The following is a 24,609-nucleotide window of genomic DNA, read 5'->3' as shown; positions in this document are numbered from 1 at the left end:
AGCTCTCGGACCGTATAAACCCGTGGCACGTCGGCAGCTCTCGGACCGCATAAACCCGTGGCACGTCGGCCGCTCTCGTATGTTCACGTTTGAAAAGTAGTTGTTATTGGAGGTGGAGTTCTGTCAGGGGAGGCAACAATGCATGTAGTTTTGTGTTTTCAAATCTATGCTGTTTTTGATGGAAAAATTATCCACAGGATGTTTTCCCTTGGCAATTTTCAAAGGGAACGTCCATGCATGCAAACAAGTAGGTGAAAAGGAGCAGTTTTATTTTCTTCTCCCCCAAATTAGAGGGGTTTATGTGCAGCCTGGACTGGGAGTGTTTGACGTCTGCCCTCAGCTTTTGCGATCAGGCTGTTATAGTAACAGAAGGGGAAAAGCTGTAGATGTCCCATTAATGTTTCCCTCTTTTCTTTTAAAAGCTATACAGACCTTGAAGCAAGTGACACAGCGATATGCCCGAAAACAGAATAAATGGGTCAAGAACAGATTCCTGAAGCGTGAGTTTTTTCTTCTTGTTGATAAAGAGCTGTTAACAATATTGTGTAACCTGCCATTACTACATAATCAAGTCTTCACTGCCCTGCCCAGCGCAGTATCTACATTTTATATGGCATCATACGCAGGTGCAAACTAAACTCGGTCAGCTCTGGCTCCCTAAAAAGCTTCCCAATTTACGGATTTATTATTCCACGGCTCGCCCGTGTCACCAGTCACCAATATGAGTTATGGGCGCATTAAGAATGCCTACAGTTGTATACTCTCCAGCGAGAGCAGTTTGTATGGGCATTGTGGATTCTGCAGCTTGTCTTAAGTGTTCCCAACCTTCGGCCTCTCTTATTCACTGCTTATGGGACTGCCCTCCTATTCGGACCTTTTGGACTTCCATCCGACAGTTTTTGTCCCAGCTGTTTGCAACAGATATTGCGTGGTCCTGTTCTTTTTGTATTCTTAACAATGATGTGGGAGACCAGAGTCTTAATGTGGATAATGTTGGTTTGATTGCCAAGGCATGTCTTATGGCTAAAAAATGTGTGTTGGTAAAATGGCTTGCCAAGGAGCCCCCGACCCTCGAGATGTGGTCATCTTTGATGAGGGAAATGTACCAAATGGAATATGGGTCGTTGTACAGGCGTTTCTCCCCCCGGAAGAAACGAGTGTTCGAGGAGATTTGGGGACGCTACTATAGATCCTTATCTCCTCAAGTAAGGCAATTGGCGCCCTTAGGGAGCTCCTAGAGCCAGGATACTTCTAACCCGGCTAGCCTTCCATGGGGCACATGCTAGATTATGTGTTGGTCGCTATCTGGTCCTCATAACGTCCAGAGAATCTCTAGGGGAAGGAGGTGGGGGGGAGGGGGGCTGGGAGGGAGTTGGGGGTAGGGTGGAACATTAGAAAAATTTTATATGGGTGACTATGAAAAGTTGTATTACTGATCTGTTGTTTGTACAGTGTGTTCTTCACCCAATAAATATATTTTGAAAAAAAAAAAAAAAAAGAATGCCTACAGGCTGGCGAGGTCAACCTAACTACGCTGCCATTTCTTTCCCCAACATCTCCTCTGCAGCGCCGTGCAATTAGAGATGCGCCCATCCTGGCACCTGTGCGCAAAATGTGCAGGCGGGATAGAGGGAGATTATTTTCCCCCTTTGGCTCCTGTTTACAGAAATGCAAGTATAATCGGGCCACACTTTTTTGCTCAGGCTTTTTGGGAGAATGGGCTTTTCCAAACCTTTGAGTCACTCAGCCTAGGGTTTGCTCTCCCAGCTCATACACATGATCGTTCCTTGGGTAATATTGTAGATCTTACACTCCCTCTCTGATTGTTAAATGGGCAATCATGAGGCCTCTGCTAAGGGTATTGCTGCCATACATTGGGGGATAAAAATCAGTAAATTTGGAACTGAAACTGTACAGATAGGTAAATGGAGGATTTGGGCACGAACTTAGATATTGGAGCTTGGAAAGGAATTTGCTTGGCTGCCCGTCGCGGTTCACTTTGCATTTGACGGGTTGGATTTTAATGGTCTGACAGCTACACAGAGCGTATCACACACCAGTGTTTTATTCCAGATTCTCCCCTAATTTTGACACTGTGTGTTGGCGAGGGTGTGGAGAAGTGGACAGCTACATTCATATGTGGTGGCACTGTCAGAGGATACGCTTCTAATTCTTTGTTAGGTGAGGGTCAGCATATGGGATTCAGGTGAGGTTTTCTGCTGGCGTGTAGTTACTGTGTCGGGCTTGGTCCGTTTTCCTAATAGGAGGTGTATTGGTGTCTTAAGGCCTGGTGTGATATTTTCAGTGTTGCCTTTTCTTAGGTAAGGTAGTTACTGTTTAAGTGCTGGAAATTGGTGCTGTTTTGGTGTGGGATGTTTACTATTTATGCAGTTTCTGTTCAGACAGAGTACTTGTCCTTCCCTTGTGTCATTTTAAACAATAAAAATAATAATGGACCTTTATTTTTTATTTCCGCCGTGAATTGTAACGAGCAGTGTGTCACGATGGGAAAAAGGTTGAGAACCACTGCTCTAGAGAATCTTCTCCATCAGGGCCCCATATTTTTGGAACAGGCAGCGAGGAGGCGACTAAGATGGCAGGGTTATACCCAGCCAGTTATTACTTCCTTGCTGCAGGCCAGGCAGATTTCCATGTCTCTCTTATGTGCAGGACCGGAAGGTCTTTGAGTCCTGCTGAATGGGTTGAGATGTGCAAGGATTGGCCATCCTGCAAGGAGGGTTTGGAAAAAGGTTTGGCTTTTAATTCTCTGAGGGTGCAGGTAGCGGCCCTCAGCTCCTTGGTAAAGTACAAGGTTATTCCCTGGACAGGGCAATGAGGCATGAACCTGCGGCCGTTGGTGAGGAAGCAGTGTCCATCTTGCAATCTGAATTTTGTGCGGCTCTGTTTGAACCGCTGAGGAGAGCGAGTTTGAAGGACTTGACACTTAAGGTGGTTTTTCTGGTGGCCATTTGTTCAGTGAGAAGGATTTCAGAGCTGTCGGGATTTCACAGGCAGGAGTCTCTCTCTCCTTCTTCTGCCGTCTTCCTGTTAATCAGACTGAGGAACTACCGACCTTTCCGCATCTGGATTCCTCAGCCCCTCATGCAAGGGGAACTGTGGCTTTGGACATCCACCAGGCTTTTTTACGATATCTGAAGGTCACTAATGAATTTCGCATATCGGATCACCGTTTCTTTCTCTGGATGGCCCAAGGAGGAGGCATCAAGCTTCCAAAGCTATGATTGCGCGTTGACTCAAGCAGGCGATCGGTTCGGCGTATATTTCTAGGAGTTGGTTGGTGCCTGAAGGTTTGAGGGTTCGTTCGATGTGTTCTCAGGCTGAGCAGGTGTTGGCCCGCAGAGGATCTGCAGGGCAGCGACTTGGAAGTCCCTGCACACTTTTGGCCAGACCCTATTGTTTGGATATCGGGGCTCTGAACTGTGGCCAGTTTTGGTGAGTGTTCTTTAGCAGGACTCTCCAGGTCCCACCCAGTTTAATGGGCTTAGGTACATCCAGGAGTCTGGACTGATCGGGTAGGTACAGGGAAAGGAAAATTGGTTCTTACCTGCTAATTTTTGTTCCTGTAGTATGAGGGGGAGAGTCGTCTGCTTATGTCAGAGTTATTGCAGAGTCGTTAGGTCACTATGCTGTGTTCATTTTACTGAGTTTCTTTTGTTGCATGTTAAAGCATCGTCACTCTCCTGTTCGTGGGTATTTGGATGGGCTGTTAGAGTTAGTTGTTTGATTTTATTTTTTTTATTTATTTATTTGTGTTTTTCTATACCGGCATTCACGGCAGTTCGTATCATGTCGGTTTACATAAAACAAGGGGTGAGCAATACATTATAACGTACATAGCTAAAACGTAAGAGTATACATTACAAAAGTATAACAAATGCGTAGAAGAAAAGTTACAATAAAACAGGGGTTATTCTAACTGGGATTAGAGTTAGATGAGAGATAAAAAGTTTAACAGAAGTAAAACATTGTAGTGATTGGTTGGTATTGTCTGTTTCAGTTTAATAGAAGATGCTCAGTGTTGCTGCATTGATGGAAGTGAATCATTAAGGTCCGGAAATGCTTTCATGAACAGCCATGTTTTAAGTCTCTTCCTGAAGGTTGGAAGACATGGTTCCTGTCGTAATTCTAAGGGGATTGAGTTCCATAGTGGGGGACCTGCTGTGGAGAAGGCCCGATCTCTCAATGTTATATGTTGGGTGGTATTGTTGTGAGGTACTTGTAGATATTCTCTATATGCTTCTCTGATGGGTCTGTTGGAGGAATGTTTTTTGAGAGCTATTTGTAGATGGGAGTGGAGCCAGTCCATGGATATTTTGTAGATTGTGGTGAGGGACTTATGAATTATTCTGTAGTGGATTGGTAACCAGTGAAGGTCTTTGAGGACTGGTGTGATGTGATCTCTTCTCCTTTTGTTTGTTAGAATTCTTGCTGCCGTGTTCTGTATCATTTGGAGAGGTTTAGTGTGGGATGATGGGAGGCCTAGAAGGATAGAGTTGCAGTAATCAATTTTCGCAAATATTATTGCTTGGAGCACTGTTCTATAATCATGGAAATGAAATAGGGGTTTTATTCTTTTAATATGTGCAGTTTGTGGAAGCAGTCTTGGTTGTTTGGTTGATAAACGATTTAAATTTAGCCGGTTGTCTATAGAAACTCCTAAATCTCTTACTTTGAGATTTGCAAGTTGGCTGGCGGGTTTGTAGTGATTTTGCAATTATCTGGAGAGATTAGCATGAATTCGCTTTTTGATTGGTTAGAATAAGATTTAAGCTGGATAAGAGATCGTTAATTTCTTGAAAACAGTTTTCCCAAAGTTCTAGAGCTTTAGTGATGGATTCTTTGATGGGGATCACAATCTGGACATCGTCGGCGAATATGAAGTGTTTTAGGTTCAATTTGTTTAGCAGTTGGCAAAGCGGGAGAAGGTATAAGTTGAAAAGTGTTGGTGAGAGAGAGGAACCCTGAGGAACTCCTTGTGAAGATGGGTATCTGGGGGATTCTTTGTTGTGGATTTTAACTTTGAAACCTCTGTTTTCTAAGAATGTCTTGAACCATGTTAGTGCTGATCCTGCAATACCGATGTTCGCCAGTTGCTTTAGTAATATGGCGTGGTTAACAGTATCGAAAGCTGCCGATAGATCCAATAAAATCAGTAGGAAGGCCTGTCCTTTGTCGAGGCCCAGTATAATGTAGTCAGTCAGTGAGATTAGAAGGGATTCTGTGCTTGAAGCTTTTCTGAAACCGAATTGAGTAGGGAATAGAATTTTGTGTTCTTCTATGTATTCAGATAGTTGTGAGTTAACTAGTTTCTCCATCACCTTGGCAATGAAAGGCAGATTGGAGATTGGACGGAAGTTGTTAGGATCTTTGGGGTCCAAGTTAGGCTTCTTGAGGAGCGGTTTAATGGATGCTAGTTTGAGGGTCGTCTGGATAGAAACCCTGGGTGAATGAGCAGTTTATGATGTCCGCTAGGGTTTTGGTTATGGTGTCCGGATTAGCAGTAGTAGTTTAGATGGGATCTGGTCTAGTGGATGAGATGAGGGTTTCATTTCTTAAGAAGTGTTTGGATCTCTGAGGAAGTGGTGAGTTCAAGAGACTGGAGGGAGATGTCTTTATTATGGAGTGCATAATTGCTGGCTGGTGTGCCTGTATTAGGCTTTAATTGTGTTAGCAGGTTTGTGATTTTCTTACTGAAGAAGAATGCCAGCTCATCAGCTTTTGTTTGAGCTTGGTTAGGTGGTATGTCAGGAAGGTTGGCCTGAGTTAGATTGGAGACAAATGTGAATAGCGCTTTGGAGTCGAATATGATGTCATGAATCTTATGTGCGTAGAAGTCCCTTTTTGTTTTTAAAGTGGAGCTCTTGTATGATTGGAGGGCGAGTTTGTATGTAGAAAGTGTAAAGGGGGAAGGGGCTTTACGCCATTTACTTTCTTTTGACGCAGGTTAAGTTTGAGGGTTTTTAAGTTCGTTAGTAAACCATGGCTGTCTTTTGACTCGCCTTGTTTGACTTTTTTTGTTGTCCACGGACAAAGTTTGTTTGCCACAGTTTCTGTTATAGTAGACCAGGAATTTATGGCTGCATTAGGTGATGTGACGTCTATGTGTGAGAGTTCCGTGATTAGATGATTGCTGAGTTCATCTGAGGCGCATACTTTTCTGTAGAGAAATGAGTGTTGAGGAGAGGGTTTATTGCTCGTTTGGGTCATTGAGAAGGTGGTGGAGATTAAAGAGTGGTCTGACCAGGGAACTTTTTTGCAAGTGGGTTGTACTGAATGTGTTATACCTGAGTTCACAAAGATAAGGTCCAGTATGTGACCTGCCTTGTGGGTAGGTTCATTGATTATTTGTTTGAATCCCATTGCAGACATGGCTGTAAGAATGGGTTTCGCAGCTGGTAGAGAGTGTGGTGTTATCAACGTGCAAGTTGAAATCTCCTAGGATTATCGTTGGGGAGTCTGGTTTTAGATAAGATGCTAAGATTTCTAGGAAGGGTGATGGATCCGCTTCTAGAAGTCCTGGGGGGGCATATACTAGAAGGATTTGTAGAGAGTCTGATTTGAAAAGACCTGTTTCCAATTTAGAGTCAGATTTGATTGGGTGATGAGAGAATCTGAGTTCTTTCTTTGCTGCTAGGAGAATGCCCCCACCACCTTTTTTTCTGTCGTGGGAATCGAGAAAAAGTCGTAGGTCTGAGTTGGTAGTTGATTAATTAAAGCTATATCTGTAGATTTAAACCACGTTTCTGTTATAGCACAGAGGTCTGGGTTGCATCTAGGAGAAGGTCATTTAAAATCAGAGATTTCTTGGATAGTGATTGAGCATTAAAATAATATCAGTGAAAAAAGAGTGAATCCTAGAAGTTGTGTGATTGGAGTAATCATGATAGGGATAAGGGATTTGTAGGTGCGTTGATTGTAGAGTATGTTTGGTTTTCCTGTGAGTAGCGTTCGATGATGGAGAATCGGTATTGGGAGACCGTGGCACATTTTTTGCATTGTTAGGAGCTAGCTGAGTTGTCAGCGATGAATCGACTGGATGTCAGATCAGTAGCTGAGTTGTTTAATTGATGACGTTTAGTTGTCTTGGTATTAGTTGAGTTGTCTGGTGATGGCGTCTGGTTGTCTGGGTAGTGGTTGAGTTGTCTGGAGATGGCGTCTGGTTGTCTGGGTGGTGGTTGAATTGTCTGGAGATGGCGTCTGGTTGTCTGGGTGGTGGTTGAGTTGTCTGGAGATGGCGTCTGGTTGTCTGGGTAGTGGTTGAGTTTATCTGGAGATGGCGTCTGGTTGTCTGGGTGGTGGTTGGGTTGTCTGGAGATGGCGTCTGGTTGTCTGGGTGGTGGTTGAGTTGTCTGGTGATGGCGTCTGGTAGTTTAGTTAGTTTCGTTATTTGTGATGTCTGTGTAGTCTGATTATCAGTCAGGGCTGTCTGTTTGTCTGCAACTGTGGATTCTAGTTGTCTGAGCAGTGAAGACTTATTGTTTCAGCTGTGTCGTTAGTGCAGACTGGCGGCGTCTCATTGGGTTGTCTGTATTGTAGAGGGGCTTGTTTGGAAGACTGGTAGTCTGGATGATGACTGTTTGTTTGGTAAGGCTGTGCTGTGTGTTTGGTTGCCTCTGTGTGGTTCTGCTCCGCTCTCAGGGTCCGCACGAAGGGGCGCACAAAGGGGCAGGCCCCTTTGTTGCGCTCCTTCGGTGCGCGACGCCCGGCGCGCGGCGCCTGGGAGCGGCTCTGAAGTTTAAATCCCCCTAGATCGAGGGGTGATGACGTCACGTGTGCGTCCAGTGGAGGAGGGGCGCCTGTGTAAGGCGATCGGCGTTCTTTGAGGGCTTCGTCGGTTTAAGGATGGCGGGCAGATGAGCTGCCAGATGGCCCGTGGTCGGCGCAGGGGCCCTCGGAGGTAAGAGCGAGAAAAAAGTGGGCCTTACCCCGACGGGCTCAAGCGCCGACTGCGCGGCCCCTTCTCCCAGCTCCTGCTTCTGCCTCTGCTCGGGCGTCCTCTGATCGCGTTGGTCGCCGCATCTTGGCTTGGATACAGTTCCATACTGAGGGACTGCAGGTGGCATTCTCTGTTTAGCAGTTTCAATAAAACTTTCTCTGTCTCCATCTGCTGGCAGGGGTACAAAACCCAGGAGTCTGGACTGATCTGTGGTACTACAGGAATGAAAATTAGCAGGTAAGAACCAAATTTCCTTTAGTCACTCAGGAGATTGCAGATATTTTGGGTTTAATGGGACTCTTGGGCAGATGGGTGAGATCCCTTGTGCCTCAGAAACATAGACAATTAGTGGGTCAATTATTACTAGTGGGACATCTAACTATTGCCACATTCTGGAAACGTAATCCATGTGTGGCGCATTTGGCGTGCCCAAGTTAAGGGAATAGCCAACATTCGGGCCGATACAGTACAGTGCGCTCCGGGTTTGGACACGCGTTTTCGACCAGCTAGCTTTACCCCTTATACAGTAAGGGGTAATAGCGTGTCGAAAACGCATGTCCAACCCCCCCCCCACCCCCCCCACCCCCCCCCCCCCCGAAACTAATAGCGCCTGCAACATGCAAATGAAAGAATGAGGGAGGTGGGGTTTGAGGGGGGCTGGGGTAGAGGAAGAGAAGTCAGAGGGGTGGGGTGTGTAATGCAGTGCTGAGTTGAGAAGATGGGTGGTGGGTTTTCTTTTTTCGGAGGGGGGGGAGAGAGTTGGAGGAGGAGGGGAGGGGGTTGGATAATGGATCGCTGAGGGGGATGCGCTAAGGGGCAGGCCCCTTGGTCGCGCGACGCCCGGTGCACAGAACCGGAGGTCAGGGTAGGGATTTAAAAGTCCCTGCCTGGCGCTGATGGTGACGTCGTCGCGGGAGGCGGGCTTCGGGACGGGCCTCGAGGCGGCTGCAGTCTCTGCGGTCTGGCGGCTGGCCTTCGTCGAGCGGGTCCAATATGCATTAAAGAACGGACAGTTTAAATATAAGGCGGTTTGGGAGATCTGCCATCAGTATTATGCAATTACTGTGCCCTTATGGTTATACCTGTACTGTATCCGTTACATTCATAACATATTTATTTAAAATTTATATACTGCTTACTAATATTTCTAGATGGTTTACAGTGAAAATATCCACAATTAATAAAATCAAAATAAAACATAGTTAAAATATATAAAACATAATAGACGCTACATACTAGACGATATATACTTTCCCTGTACGTACCAGGATCAGTCCAGACGGTGGGTTATGTCCCCCGTCCATCAGATGGAGTCAGACAAAGCTTCGGAGGGTGCTGCCTTATAAACCAGTGCACCCTCTGACACTCTTCAGTATCTTCCTGTCTCCAGCAGATAGGAGCAGGGGAACCTCTGTTTCCCCAGTACTTGGATAGAGTACTTGTTTCTTTCCTTTCTTCTCTTAAGCTCTGTTCGATGGATCCAGTTATTTAAAAAGAAAAAGGTTATACTGCTTTAACTTACAGACAGATCTGTTCCTTCTCACTGTCTGTCTTTTACTTTCCCTCATTGGCTGTATGGGGTAAGTTTTTGTGTGATTATTGCTTCTTTTTCCCTAACGCAGCTCTTCTGGGGGTGCACATTGGAGGTTTCACCCCCCCCCCCCCCCCCCCTCACATCCCGACCCGCAGCCCCGAGAAGCGCATTCCTTGGGGCTGCTGACCGCAGAGAGGTAATATTCCTCTGCTGGCGCTAGTGCATTTCACGGGTTGGTGAGTTTGTAAGTGGAGGCATTTTCCCGCCACCCTGGCACTGCCTGTTTTTCCTCGCGGCTCTCCTCACCCTCTCTCCTTCCATGCCAAGGGCTTTCAGATGTGCAGTGTGTGGGGAGTCGGGATCACGGCTCTCCCACGAGGGGATTTGCACGAGGTGCTTACCTGGTGGGGAGGGCACCTTGCAGCCGACAGGGCATCCTCTTTCGCACGTCCAAGCGCACCTGCACAGGCAGAGGCCGGCTCCGATTCCACTTAGCGTGGGAACGGCGGCCATTTTGGATTCAGAGCCAGCTGCACCGCTGCTCTCAGGAGAGGATTCGGAAGATGTTGATGTTTCTGCACTTTTACCTCTGGTTTTAACATCGGTTCCGCCTCTGGGGACCTTTTTACCTCCTGAGGATCCCCCTGCTTTGTGTCCCGTCCCGTCCCCCGTCCCCCCCCCCCCCGGCCCGTCTCCATTTTCCACAGACTTTGTCCTCCTCATGCACAATGCATATCTGGTCAGAGTGTCCCAGCCCCCGGATTCTGCGACAGGGCCTCCGCCTCCCAAAGTACTCAGGGCAGCTGATCCTCCTCCCGTGGGAATCCCCCAGGGAGTAGAGGTCCCAGTTGGGGGGGCACCAGAGTCCCCTCATGGGTCCTCCCGGGTGCGTCTGGCTCTCCCCCCTAAAGGAGGGGTAGACTTGGCGCCAGACCCTGCATTGGATGATCCCCTGCTTGACCTGGATGATCCCCTGTTTGCGGCCCAGATGAAAGGGGACGACCCTAGGGTGCTTCGGAATTTTCAGAGACACAAGTTGTACACCCTTATCCCACATATACTACAAGAACTGGACATTGAGGCCCCTAAGGATCCGCCTGGCCTCACTACCTCGGGAAAGAAGGGAGACCCAGTGCGGCGGGTCTCCGCCCTCCCCCAGGGCCTTTCCTACCCATCCTACCTCTACCTCTTCAATTGTTGGCTAGGAAAATGGGATTCGCCTGAAGGTCAGGCAGGGCAATGGACAAACTAAACCCTCTCCCTGGAGGACTTCATAGACTACTTAAGGTACTAAAGGTCGACTCCGCAGTTTCGGCTGTCACGAAGTGTAATGACCATTCCGGTGATGGGAGGCACGGCGCTGCGAGATCTGGCAGGACAGGAAGCCTAGAAGGATCTAATTCAAAGGGTGTTTGAGGTTCCGCGCTGGGAGTCCAGGCGACCATCTGTGGCTCGCTTGCGCAAAGAGCGGGACTTCGCTGGGTACAGCAGCTCCTTACCTCATAGGAGCTACCGCTGGAGGAAGCAAGACAGGCAGACCATCTGGAGGCCGTCTTAGCCTATGGAGCAGATGCCCTGTATGACCTCCTCAGAGTTCTAGCCAGATCAATGATCTCGGCTGTCTCCTCTGGCTCCGCAACTGGTCGGCAGATTCCTCATCCAAGATGCAGTTGGGATCTCTTCCATTTAAAGGGAAATTCCTTTTTGGGGATGATTTGGACCAGATTATCAAATCCCTCTGAGAGAATACGGTACATCGACTTCCAGAAGATCGGCCGTGAGCCTAGAGATCGTTCAATGCCTCCAGAAGCCAGTTCCGCGGTCAATGCCTTTTCCGCACCACTAGACAGACGATGCCTCGGATGCCCTCTTCCCATTCTCAGTCTTGGTCCTGTTCCTTTCGAGGCCGCAGACCGGCAAGGGTCGAGGTGGCCCAAAGGGCTCCCTCCAAGTCCTCGCAATGATGCCAGACTGACCCACTCTCTGACCCCCAGGATCGGGGGACGGATTTCTCTTTTCTACGAGGAGTGGGTTGGGATCATATCGGATCAGTGGGTCCTAGACATTCTAAGGCACGGCTACGCATTGGATTTTGCTCAAACCCCAAGAGACAGATTTCTCTCCCTGTGGACCACCCCAGAAGCAGCTCATTGTACGACAGACTCTCGACAGACTTCTAGCTCTCGGAGCAATCCTTCCAGTACCGCCCATGGAAGTGGGCTCAGGCCATTATTCGGTCTACTTTGTGGTCCCCAAAAGGAGGGATCCTGCTGCCCAATTTTGGACCTAATATGGATGCATATAGGGAAAAATAACCCATGCTATAATTATACAATGTTGGGCTCCATATTAGGTGCTACAACCCAAGAAAGAGATCTAGGCGTCATAGTGGATAACACATTGAAATCGTCAGTTCAGTGTGCTGCGGCAGTCAAAAAAGCAAACAGAATGTTGGGAATTATTAGAAAGGGAATGGTGAATAAAACGGAAAATGTCATAATGCCTCTGTATCGCTCCATGGTGAGACCACACCTTGAATACTGTGTACAATTCTGGTTGCCGCATCTCAAAAAAGATATACCGTATTTTTCGCACTATAAGACGCACCTGACCATAGGACGCACCTAGGATTTAGAGGAGGAAATTAAGAAAAAAAAAATTCTGTCCCCATGATGGGCTCTGTACGGAGCTCCCCCCTGGTGGCCGTCCGTGGGATTTTTTTTTTGTTTTGTTTTTTTATAGTAAGGCAGAGAACATCCACACAGGTACTCACACTCACTGGTTTTCTGTCCCTCACATACATACATAGGCTCTTTCACATTCACTAGCTCTCTTCACTTATACACATACCCACAGACAATCACACACTCAGACTCTCCCTCATACACATCTCTCTCACACCAGTTATTTTAAACTTTCATGACTGCTCCAGAGTTCAATAATAAATAGTCAGGGCTATATTACATTGATTAGGAGAGCAATTGCTCCTAATATTTCAACAGGTAGTCACTTAATCAGCACAGGCAGTAATTCTATTTGCTGGTCTGTGTCATGTGTCCTCCATCCTAGGCAGTATACCACCCCCATGACCCTCCAATACATCCAAACCACAACGAGTGAAGTTCTTACTTTGGACTGCAAGTGAGAGCCTCCGACGGCAGAGCCCGAGCTCCCTGCCGGTTCCGGGTGCATCTCACTGCAAGATCGGCGTGGCGCAGGTCAGTCATCACCTGTTTGAACCGCGTGGGCTACGGAGGCCCCTCCAATTCAAACAGATCCCTGCCGGTCTGCTGTTCCCGCGGTGCAGCTTGCTGCGAGGGTCGCCGCGGCGCAGGTCAGTCATCACCTGTTTGAACCGCGTGGGCTACGGAGGCCCCTCCAGTTCAAACAGATCCCTGCCGGTCTGCTGTTCCCGCGGTGCAGCTTGCTGCGAGGGTCGCCGCGGCGCAGGTCAAATGCCAGCCGTCTGAACTGGAAGGGCCTCCGTAGCCCATGCAGGTCAAACAGGTGATGTCTGACCTGCGCCGCGGCGACCCTCGCAGCAAGCTGCACCGCGGGAACAGCAGACCGGCAGGGAGCTCAAGTTCCGCCGGCAGAATACACACGCCTACACCACCATGCTGATTGAGCGGAGTTGGGAGGAGGCGGGGGACGGCGCGCGAGAGGGAGAGCTGCTACATTCGCTCCATAAGACGCACCCACATTTTCTCCCCATTTTTGGGGGGAAAAAAGTGCGTCTTATGGAGCGAAAAATACGGTAATTGTGATGGAGAAGGTACAGAGAAGGGCTACCAAAATGATAAGGGGAATGGAACAGCTCCCCTATGAGGAAAGACTAAAGAGGTTAGGACTTTTCAGCTTGGAGAAGAGACGACTGAGGGGGGATATGATAGAGATGTTTAAAATTATGAAAGGTCTAGAACGGGTAGATGTGAATCGGTTATTTACTCTTTCGGAGAGTAGAAAGACTAGGGGGCACTCCATGAAGTTAGCATGGGGCACATTTAAAACTAATCGGAGAAAGTTCTTTTTTACTCAACGCACAATTAAACTCTGGAATTTGTTGCCAGAGGATGTGGTTAGTGCAGTTAGTATAGCTGTGTTTAAAAAAAGATTGGATAAGTTCTTGGAGGAGAAGTCCATTACCTGCTATTAAGTTCACTTAGAGAATAGCCACTGCCATTAGCAAGGGTAACATGGAATAGACTTAGTTTTTGGGTACTTGCCAGGTTCTTGTGGCCTGGATTGGCCACTGTTGGAAACAGGATGCTGGGCTTGATGGACCCTTGGTCTGACCCAGTATGGCATTTTCTTATGTTCTTATGTAACCCAACATTGTGTAATTATAGCATGGGTTATTTTTCCCTATATGCATCACCTTGCACTTATCCACATTAAATTTAATCTGCCATTTAGATGCCCAATTTTCCAGTCTCACAAGGTCTTCCTGCAATTTATCACAATCTGCTTGTGATTTAACTACTCTGAACAATTTTGTATCATCTGCAAATCTGATTACCTCACTCGTCGTATTTCTTTCCAGATCATTTATAAATATATTGAAAAGTAAGGGTCCCAATACAGATCCCTGAGGCACTCCACTGTCCACTCCCTTCCACTGTGAAAACTGACCATTTAATCCTACTCTCTGTTTCCTGTCTTTTAGCCAGTTTGTAATCCATGAAAGGACATCGCCACCTATCCCATGACTTTTTACTTTTCCTAGAAGCCTCTCATGAGGGACTTTGTCAAACGCCTTCTGAAAATCCAAGTATACTATATCTACCGGTTCACCTTTATCCACATGTTTATTAACTCCTTCAAAGAAGTGAAGCAGATTTGTGAGGCAAGACTTGCCCTGGGTAAAGCCATGATGGAAGGTCTTCGAATCCTGGTGCACTTCCCAGGCAGCACGACCGCGGACGGCTTCAGTGCCTCAGATCCTTGCGTTCCTCCAGGCAGGTCTGGAAAAAAGGGCCTTGCTTACAACTCTTTGAAGGTCCAGGTTTCCGCCCTTGGATCCCTGGTCCATCTCCAGGAGGGACTCCCGCTTTCCTCTCACCCGGATATCGTCCGGTTCCTCAAGGGAGTGAAACACCTGAGGCCCCCGGTTCAGGCTCCTTGTCCTTCTTGGAAGCTCAACTTAGTCCTCCGGATTTTGGGCGGCCTTCCCTTCGAGCCTATGCGCGCCGCTACCCTCAAGGACCTCACCCTAAAGACTGTTTGTTTTCCTCGTGGCCATTTGTTCTGCCCGCCGGGTTTCCGAACTCCAGGCACTGTCCTGCAGAGAACCTTACCTCTGTTTCACGGACTCTGGTGTCTCCTTGCGCACGGTGCCCTCGTTCCTGCCCAAGGTGGTTTCTGCATTTCATTTGAATCAGACTGTGGAACTCCCATCTTTCTTCGATCCACGAGATCTCCGTAAACTTGATGTCAAGCGCATCCTGATTCGTTACCTGGAGGTCACTAATGATTTTCGTCTGTCGGACCATTCGTTTGTCCTTTGGTCCTGAGTCCCAAAGAAAGGATCCAAGGCTACGAAGACATGATCGCTCGCTGGCGCAAAGAGGCTATTGTGACAGCGTATATAGGGGCCCCCCTTGGGCATCAGGGCGCATTCTCTTCAGTCTCAGGCTGCATCCTGGGCGGAGAACCAGACCGTCTCATCTCAGGAGATCTGTCGAGCGGCGAACTGGAAATTGTTGCATACCTTTGCCAGGCACTACCGTTTGCATCTCCAGTAGTTGTCTTTTGGTTCCTTTGGTGACAGAGTCATTCGAGCAGGGCTATCAAGGGCCCAACCTACGTAGGGAAGCTTGGGTACATCCCACCATCTGGACTGATCCTGGTACGTACAGGGAAAAGAAAATTATTCCTTGCCTGCTAATTTTTGTTCCTGTAGTACCATGGATCAGTCCAGACGCCTTCCCTAAGGATTCTGGGGATTTTTGGGGGTCTACTGCTCGACTTTCCTTCGACTTCGCTCCTCTGTTTTCACCTACTCCTGTGGTAGCCTCTCTGATATGGGGCTGTTTCAATAGTTCTTTTTGCAAGTTTGCTATTTGGCACCAGTTGGTGTTTTTGTTACATATGCACTATTTTTTGTAGTTATACGTGTTTGGTTTTCTTGATCCATCCTCTTCTGTGTCTACTGCTCTGATATTCTCTATACTGAAGAGTGTCAGAGGGTGCACTGGTTTATAAGGCAGCACCCTCCGAAGCTTTGTCTGTCTCCATCTGCTGGACGGGGGAGATAACCCACCGTCTGGACTGATCCATGGTACTACAGGAATGAAAATTAGCAGGTAAGGAATCATTTTCTTATAAAATCAACAAAACTCAAATTGATCCACACTCCATAAACAAGAGACATAATGTTCTTGCAACTGTTATACCTCAGTGGTAATACTACCTCATTTTTCTGCTATTTGAAATGTTCCTCTATGCCGGTTGTATGTTGATAGCACCATTATAACGGATGACTAGTGATGTAACACTTCTGTCATGATACATTTTTATGCCACAAAAAGTATATAAAGAGTTATAAAACACCCCTTGTCAACCCCTTTATCCCTATAACCTTATTTTGTAAACCGTTATGATGGCGTTATTTTGACGTTTCTGAATGACGGTATATAAAACTCGTTAAATAAATAAATAAAACAAAAAAGCAGCCAAGCTTGAGGGTTGCCAATTCAACACCCATCTTTAAAAAGGGCTGGAGAGGTGATCAGGGAATTTCAGACCAGTAAGTTTGACTTCTGCTCTGGGCAGACTGGTAGATTGCAATCATTGTTAGTCATGTAGGGGAAGGACAGCCCGGTTTCTGTAAAGGGACGTCCTGTCTCTCTGATCTGTTGGAACTCTTGGAGGGTGTCAGTAAGCAGGGATAAGAGGGATCCAGGTGGTGTAATATACTTCAGTTTTCATTTAATGAACCAAAGTTGTCATGCGATCAGAGGAAAAATCCTTTCCTGTAAAAAAAAAAAAAAAAAACTGGTGGAAAGATGGGAAACGAAGGTTGCCAGAATGAATCTTTTAATTCCAGTGCGTTCTGTGGATGTTAATGTACCATGTGACTACTGATGCTAGACCTTCCATTGACAGTGAATTGTAATCTCCAGGTTTGCAGTTGGTCTTTGATTTGCTGATAAATCATATCAAATCTGCTCAGGGTAACATGGAACATAATATTTCCCAAGTCAGATACATGTAAGCAAAAGCTTTGGATGGTGGGAAAAGGAAACTGCTCCTTGCATTCAATTCAGTTTATTAAACTTATTGACTGCCTTTCCATGGGCTTAAGGCGAACCAATACAGTGACTCATCAGGCACTTGGAGCCCTATGTGCATTTTATCGCAGTGAAGGAGAAGCCTGATGGATAGACTTGGAACCAGGGTTCACATCATGGTGATGCTGCAAGCTATCCTAGGCAAGTTACTTCACCCTCCATTGTCTAAGGTACTAAGCACTAAATGGGAGAAATCCTTTAGTAAAAAACCCACTTAAATCAGGGAAACACCTACAATAATAAAATAAATACTGACATCTGCCCTGCTTCTCCCATGAGCTATGTTCTGCATATTGCTGCTGAATGTTTATGGTTAAGTATGTGTCTGTGTTTTAGGCCCTGGGTCCAATGTGCCTCCTGTATATGGTTTGGATGTTACAGATCTTTCAAGTTGGGAGGAATATGTCCTGAAACCTGCTCTTCAGCTTGTAAACAGCTTCCTGCAAGTATGTGAGAAACAAATGATGCATCCCTTTATGGAAAGGTTGCATGTGATAGCTTAGTCTTCATGCATGCTTGGCCATCACATACATTACATTCATCATACGCATTCCAGGACGATTTTAAAAGCCATTTTCATGGGTATGAAGCATTTTTAGCCACATAAATTGCCATCTGAAAATATCACATCCTCAGTGTTACTAAAATTGTGCATGGTATTCCACAACCCCTATATTTTGTGCCATATTAAGAGGAGGTGTTTGGTAGGGGGAGGAAATAATGCATGTAGCTTGCATTTTTATGTTCTTCATGCAAAAGGTTTTGCATAAGAAGCAAGTGCAATTTTTAATGTGTGTATTTTTGTTTTGAAAATTGGGCAAAGTCTGTGGGTAAGCAGTACTCACAGATATTGTCCTAATGTAGACATAACATATAGTCATGAACAGATCAAGAATCTTTCTATCCTTTTCATTCCTAGATTGTCTTCTTCCGCACACAACTTCCCATCAGCCTCTAACCCCTACAATTCCCTCCCTTCTGTACTACAGAGGAGGATTGTCTAGAACTCCCCCTGACCCACATAGGGAAGGGCTGCCTCACTTTCTAAAGCTTAGATCCTTTTTTTAAAAAACATTTTTAACACCCATTCCTCTCAGCCTTAGATCCTCCTCTTTCCCATATGGGAAGGAGCTGCATTCATTTCTTTAATATCCTAGATCCTCCTTTCTCCCACACTGGGAAGGGACTTTCTCCATCCCTCTAACCTTAGATGCTCCTCTCTCCCATGCTGCTTCCATGCCTCTAACCTTAGATCCGCCTTTATCCCATGCTGCTTCCATCCCTCTAACCTTAGATCCTCCTCTATCCCATGCTGCTTCCATGCCTCTAACCTTAGATCCTCCTCTATCCCATGCTGCTTCCATGCCTCTAACCTTAGATGCTCCTCTATCCCATGCTGCTTCCATGCCTCTAACCTTAGATGCTCCTCTATCCCATGCTGCTTCCATGCCTCTAACCTTAGATCCGCCTCTATCCCATGCTGCTTCCATCCCTCTAACCTTAGATCCTCCTCTATCCCATGCTGCTTCCATGCCTCTAACCTTAGATCCGCCTCTATCCCATGCTGCCCTCCATCCCTCTAACCTTAGATCCTCCTCTATCCCATGCTGCTTCCATGCCTCTAACCTTAGATCCTCCTCTATCCCATGCTGCTTCCATCCCTCTAACCTTACATCCTCCTCTATCCCATGCTGCTTCCATGCCTCTAACCTTAGATCCTCCTCTATCCCATGCTGCTTCCATGCCTCTAACCTTAGATCCTCCTCTATCCCATGCTGCTTCCATGCCTCTAACCTTAGATCCTCCTCTATCCCATGCAGCGTCCATGCCTCTAACCTTAGATCCTCCTCTATCCCATGCAGCTTCCATGCCTCTAACCTTAGATCCTCCTCTATCCCATGCTGCCTCCATGCCTCTAACCTTAGATCCGCCTCTATCCCATGCTGCTTCCATCCCTCTAACCTTAGATCCTCCTCTATCCCATGCTGCTTCCATCCCTCTAACCTTAGATCCTCCTCTATCCCATGCTGCCTCCATCCCTCTAACCTTAGATCCTCCTCTATCCCATGCTGCCTCCATGCCTCTAACCTTAGATCCTCCTCTATCCCATGCTGCTTCCATGCCTCTAACCTTAGATCCATCCTCCTATCCCATGCTTGCTTCCATGCCTCTAACCTTAGATCTCCTCTATCCCATGCTGCTTCCATGCCTCTAACACTTAGATCCTCCTCTATCCCATGCTGCTTCCATCCCTCTAACACTTAGATCCCTCCTCTATCCCATGCTGCCTCCATCCCTCTAACCTTAGATCCTCCTCTATCCCATGCTGCCTCCATCCCTCTAACCTTAGATCCTCCTCTATCCCATGCTGCCTCCATGCCTCTAACCTTAGATCCTCCTCTATCCCATGCTGCTTCCATGCCTCTAACCTTAGATCCTCCTCTATCCCATGCTGCCTCCATCCCTCTAACCTTAGATCTTCCTCTATCCCATGCTGCTTCCATGCCTCTAGCCTTTGATCCTCCTCTATCCCATGCTGCTTCCATGCCTCTAACCTTAGATCCTCCTCTATCCCATGCTGCCTCGATACCTCTAACCTTAGATCCTCCTCTATCCCAGGCTGCTTCCATCCCTCTAACCTTAGATCTTCCTCTATCCCAGGCTGCTTCCATCCCTCTAATCTTAGATCCTCCTCTATCCCAGGCTGCTTCCATGCCTCTAACCTTAGATCCTCCTCTATCCCATGCTGCCTCCATCCCTCTAACCTTAGATCCTCCTCTATCCCATGCTGCCTCCATCCCTCTAACCTTAGATCTTCCTCTATCCCATGCTGCTTCCATGCCTCTAGCCTTTGATCTTCCTGTATCCCCTGCTGCCTCCATTCATCTAACATTTAGTTCCCTGTACGTACCAGGATCAGTCCAGACAGTGGGTTATGTCCCCTGTCCAGCAGATGGAGGCAGACCAAAATTGTGAGGATGTCCCTTTAAGGTGAGAACCTGTACACTAACCCCTTCAGTATTCGTCTGTCTCCAGCAGGTGCAACAGCTCTCCTTCCGCTCTCTGTCTCTGGCTTGTCAGCCTTTTCCATTTCTTCTTAGGTTCAAGCAAGTACTTCAGAAAATTTATATTTCTGTTTCTATTCTCTATTTCTGGGGTTTTTTGGTCCCTAGTATTTTTTTCTTTTTCTTTGGGAGATGACTTCGTCTCCTCGCTCTTGCCGGACTCACGGGGCTATTTGCCCCTTTTGCGCTGCATAGTCTGAGTCCGGGTTACCTTCCGGTGTGGGACCGTCTCCCTCGGGGACTCGCTCCCTTTTTCTGGCTGCCGAGAGGGTTTCAGACCCGCTGCTTGCGCTCACTCACTACTGATTTAAAAAATTCAGTTTAAAAATCAGTTTAAAAGGTACCAAAGTTCTGAAGTCGCAGGTATTCAAATACCTCTGACTTCTGCAGCAGTTGACCAGAAATTTTCTTACTTTATCTTTTTTGGCCCTTTTCTGGTCCTCAGGCTTTAATCCGGCAGTCAGACAGGCAGGAGTCAGCAGGGTCTCCCTTCTCTCTCCTTGGTGCTGAGGCTGTCACTTTAAGACTTTTTACTATTTTTTTCAACTTCTTTTTTTTCCTCAGCACAGCTTGGGCCATGCTGGGCCATGCCTCAGCAGGCAGTTTGCCTTGCCTGTGGGCTTTTTTACTCCTGTTTTTCACAGCAGGGTCTTTGCCCTGCCTGCCTGCCATGTGGGGAAGGTCCCTCCTCGGCTGGGAGGGCAAATTCAGCTACAGGTCTGCCTCGTCTATGCCCCCCCACCTAACGAATACATATCCGACAATATCAAGTCAGACACCCCAGCAGTAAAGCTAGGAGACTTCAACCTCCATGTTGACGTCCTCCCCTCTACCTCCTCTTGCGAGATTCTACTCAACACCCTCCTGGACCAGGGTTTCAGACAAATTATCACCACACCAACACATAAGGCAGGCTATACCCTTGAGCTCATCTTCGTTAACACCAGCATACAATCTCCCAACACACCCATTACTATCCCAGTTCCATGGTCCGACCACTCCCTCATCAACGTACTCCTCTCTATAAATATACCCACATCTGCCTCCTCCACCCATAGCAAGACTATCTCTTTTCGCAAACCCTGCTCCTCAGAAGACCTCATTTCAGCTTTTGACAAAATAGCTAATACCCTCGACCTGACCAACCCAGACTCTGCACTACTATCCTGGAACAATCTTACCTCCATAATAGCCAATGAAACCTGCCCCATTGTACACAAAGAAATATCTCACACTCATCCTGGTACACCTCTGAGTTAAAAATGGACCTTAGACTCAAAGAACATACCTGGTGCAAACACCCATCTCCTAAACATATAGCCACCTACAAATCCACACTGCATGCTTACAGACAATCCACCCTCCAAGCTAAATGTGATTACTACTCCTCAAAAATCCACGACTATCAATTCAACAAGAAACTGGAGGGAAGTGGAATAGATGTAAATCCTTTTACAGTAGAAAATGTATGGGAAGAGCTAAAGAATCTGAAAGTGGACAAAGCCATGGGACCTGATGGGATTCATCCAAGGATACTGAGGGAGCTCAGAGATGTGCTGGCGGGTCCGCTGTGTGACCTGTTCAATAGATCCCTAGAAATGGGAGTGGTGCCGAGTAATTGGAGAAGAGCGGTGGTGGTCCCGCTTCACAAGAGTGGGAACAGAGAGGAGGCTGGTAACTACAGACCGGTTAGCCTCACTTCGGTGGTGGGAAAAGTAATGGAGTCACTGTTGAAAGTGAGAATAGTGAACTATCTACAGTCCGGAGAATTACTGGACCAGAGGCAGCATGGATTCACCAGGGGAAGATCCTGTCAGACAAATCTGATTGACTTCTTTGATTGGGTAACCAAGGAATTGGATCAAGGAAGAGCGCTCAATGTCATCTACTTAGATTTCAGCAAAGCTTTTGATACGGTTCCGCACAGGAGACTGGTGAATAAAACGAGAAGCTTAGGAGTGAGTGCCGAGTTGGTGACCTGGATTGCAAACTGGTTGACGGACAGAAGACAATGTGTGACGGTAAATGGAACTTTCTCTGAAGAGAGAGCGGTTTTAAGTGGTATACCGCAAGGATCGGTGTTGGGACCGGTCCTGTTCAACATCTTTGTGAGCAACATTGCGGACAGGATAGAAGGTAAGATTTGTCTTTTTGCAGACGACACTAAGATCTGCAACAGAGTGGACACGCCGGAAGGAGTGGAGAGAATGAGACTGGATTTAAGGAAACTGGAAGAGTGGTCGAAGATATGGCAGCTGAGATTCAATGCCAAGAAGTGCAAAGTCATGCATATGGGGAGTGGAAATCCGAATGAACTGTATTCGATGGGAGGGGGGGAAGGCTGATGTGCACGGAGCAGGAGAGAGACCTTGGGGTTATAGTGTCTAATGATATGAAGTCTGCGAAACAATGCGATAAGGCGATAGCAAAAGCCAGAAGAATGCTGGGCTGCATAGAGAGAGGAATATCGAGTAAGAAAAGGGAAGTGATTATCCCCTTGTACAGGTCCTTGGTGAAGCCTCACCTGGAGTACTGTGTTCAGTTCTGGAGACCTTATCTACAAAGAGACAGAGACAAGATTGAAGCGGTACAGAGGAGGGCGACCAGAAAGGTGGAGGGTCTTCATCAGATGTCATACGAGGAGAGATTGAAGAATCTAAATATGTACTCCCTGGAGGAAAGGAGGAGCAGGGGTGATATGATTCAGACTTTCAGATACTTGAAAAACTTTAATGATCCAAAGACAACGACAAACCTTTTCCGCCAGAAAAAAATCAGCAGAACCAGAGGTCACGAGTTGAGGCTCCAGGGAGGAAGACTAAGAACCAATGTCAGGAAGTATTTCTTCACAGAGAGAGTGGTGGATGCCTGGAATGCCCTTCCGGAGGAAGTGGTGAAGTCAAAAACTGTGAAGGATTTCAAAGGGGCGTGGGATAAACACTGTGAATCCATCAAGTCTAAAGGACGTGTATAAAGAGGAGGCAGCAAAACACTGCACAGAGCAGCAGTAGCCACAGAGGCATTCAAACACTGCACGGAGCGGCAGTAGCCACAGAGGCATTCAAACACCGCACGGAGCGGCAGTAGCCACAGAGGCATTCACGGAGCAGGATGCCAGTGGTTGGTGTTCCACCTTCACAGAGCGGAAGGATGGAGGGCTGCCATCTCCAAAAAAAAAAACCAGGGGTGGGTAAGAGTATGTAAAATTAACGGTGAGGTCATAGGCTATAGGTATTGCCAGTTATTAGGCTTGTTCAATATTTGTTGATAGTTAATGTGGCTCTCGCGGAAATGGGGCTACTACCTGGAGATAATGCCCTTGTTCAGTGTACATGCACAGGGTTGATGAGACTCCATCATGGCTCTGGGCTTCAACGGCAAGAGGTAATGTGGAAGAAAAATTTAAAAAAAAAAAATTTGTATTCACAGGGAAGCGAGGTGTAGCTGGGCCGATACTTACTTTCAATGCATGTCCAGTGTAGCTCTCTGCTTCGGCGAGGGAGAGAGTCTGATACTTCTCTTTCAACACATGGCTCTCTGCTTCAGCGGCAGGGGGAGTGTGGAAGGGAGGATCTGGGTGTGGACGGCAACCAACGGGGTCTGAATCGTATAGTCTGGCTGGGCAGGGGTGTGGCCTGCTTGTTGCAGAGGTTGCTACCCCAAATTGAGCTGGATGTTCACTTTATTTTATTTATTTATTTATTTATTTATTTATTATTTTGCTATACCGGCTTTCATGACAGGAATCACATCAAACCGGTTTACATTTAACAATTAGTGTAAAGTAGAGAGAACTCAATCCACAGTAACAAGAACAAGGTTAGGAGAGTGCAACAGTTACAATAAAACAGGGTAGTAAAACTAGGATTTGGAAAAGAAAGGGGGAGATAATTGAACAGCAAAATATTTACAGAGTAGCAATATCTATTTCGATATAAAATTTACAGGGTAGCAAGATTGATTCCAATAGAGTGAAATTATATAACAAATGACATTAATAACACGGTAATTGAAAAGATGGGGATGTTAGTGGTTTCTTATTAAATCCATTTATGATATAGTGTTTATGAAATTGGGTAAGGTTCTCAATCGAGGCTTGGGAAGGCTTTTTTAAAAAGCCAAGTTTTTAGCCTTTTCCTGAACGTTACTAGGCAGGGTTCCTGTCTCAGTTCAGCTGGAATAGAGTTCCATAAAGGTGGGCCTGCTGTTGAACGCTCTGGCACTGAGAGATTTGTGTTGGTAAGTTTTGGCGTGGGGTACCTGAAGCGATTCTTTGTAAGATTCCCTGATGGGTCTGGCAGACGTGTGTTTTTTGAAGGGTATTAGTAAGTTGAGCTGTGTATGTTGATGTATGACCTTGTAGATGGTGGTGATGGATTTGTACATGATTCTGTAGTGAATCGGTAGCCAGTGAAGGTCTTTGAGGATTGGTAGATGTGGTCGATTCTCGTGGAGTTTGTAAGGATTCTGGCTGCTGTGTTCTGCACCATTTGTAGGGGTTTGGTATGCGAAGCTGGGAGGCCCAGTGGTAGTGAGTTACAATAATCTAACTTGGAGAAGATTATTGCTTGCAGAATTGTTCTGAAGTCCTGGGTGTGGAAGAGCGACTTTATTCTTTTAAGTATATGTAATTTATGAAAGCAATCTTTGGTTGTTTGGTTGATGAAAGATTTAAGGTTGAGACGGTTGTCTAAGATGGCTCCTAGGTCTCTTACATGTGAGGTTTGGAGGAAAGGTGGTGGCTTTGAAGATGTATTGTAG

General features: G+C 46.8%; 1 protein-coding gene across 1 annotated transcript in view; it reads left to right on the top strand.

Moving 5' to 3' along the window:
* The window catches only part of TRIT1 (tRNA isopentenyltransferase 1), a 92,273-nt gene that overhangs the window by 51,206 nt on the left and 16,458 nt on the right, over window positions 1-24,609 (top strand). The window contains exons 8-9 of the mRNA XM_029619383.1: window positions 423-500; window positions 17,120-17,229. Coding sequence (XP_029475243.1) covers window positions 423-500; window positions 17,120-17,229 — 188 coding nt within the window. The remainder of the gene's footprint in view (window positions 1-422; window positions 501-17,119; window positions 17,230-24,609) is intronic.

Source organism: Rhinatrema bivittatum, chromosome 11, assembly GCF_901001135.1.
Source record: "Rhinatrema bivittatum chromosome 11, aRhiBiv1.1, whole genome shotgun sequence".
Lineage (NCBI taxonomy): Eukaryota > Metazoa > Chordata > Amphibia > Gymnophiona > Rhinatrematidae > Rhinatrema > Rhinatrema bivittatum.
This window is presented reverse-complemented; position numbering and strand designations above follow the sequence as displayed.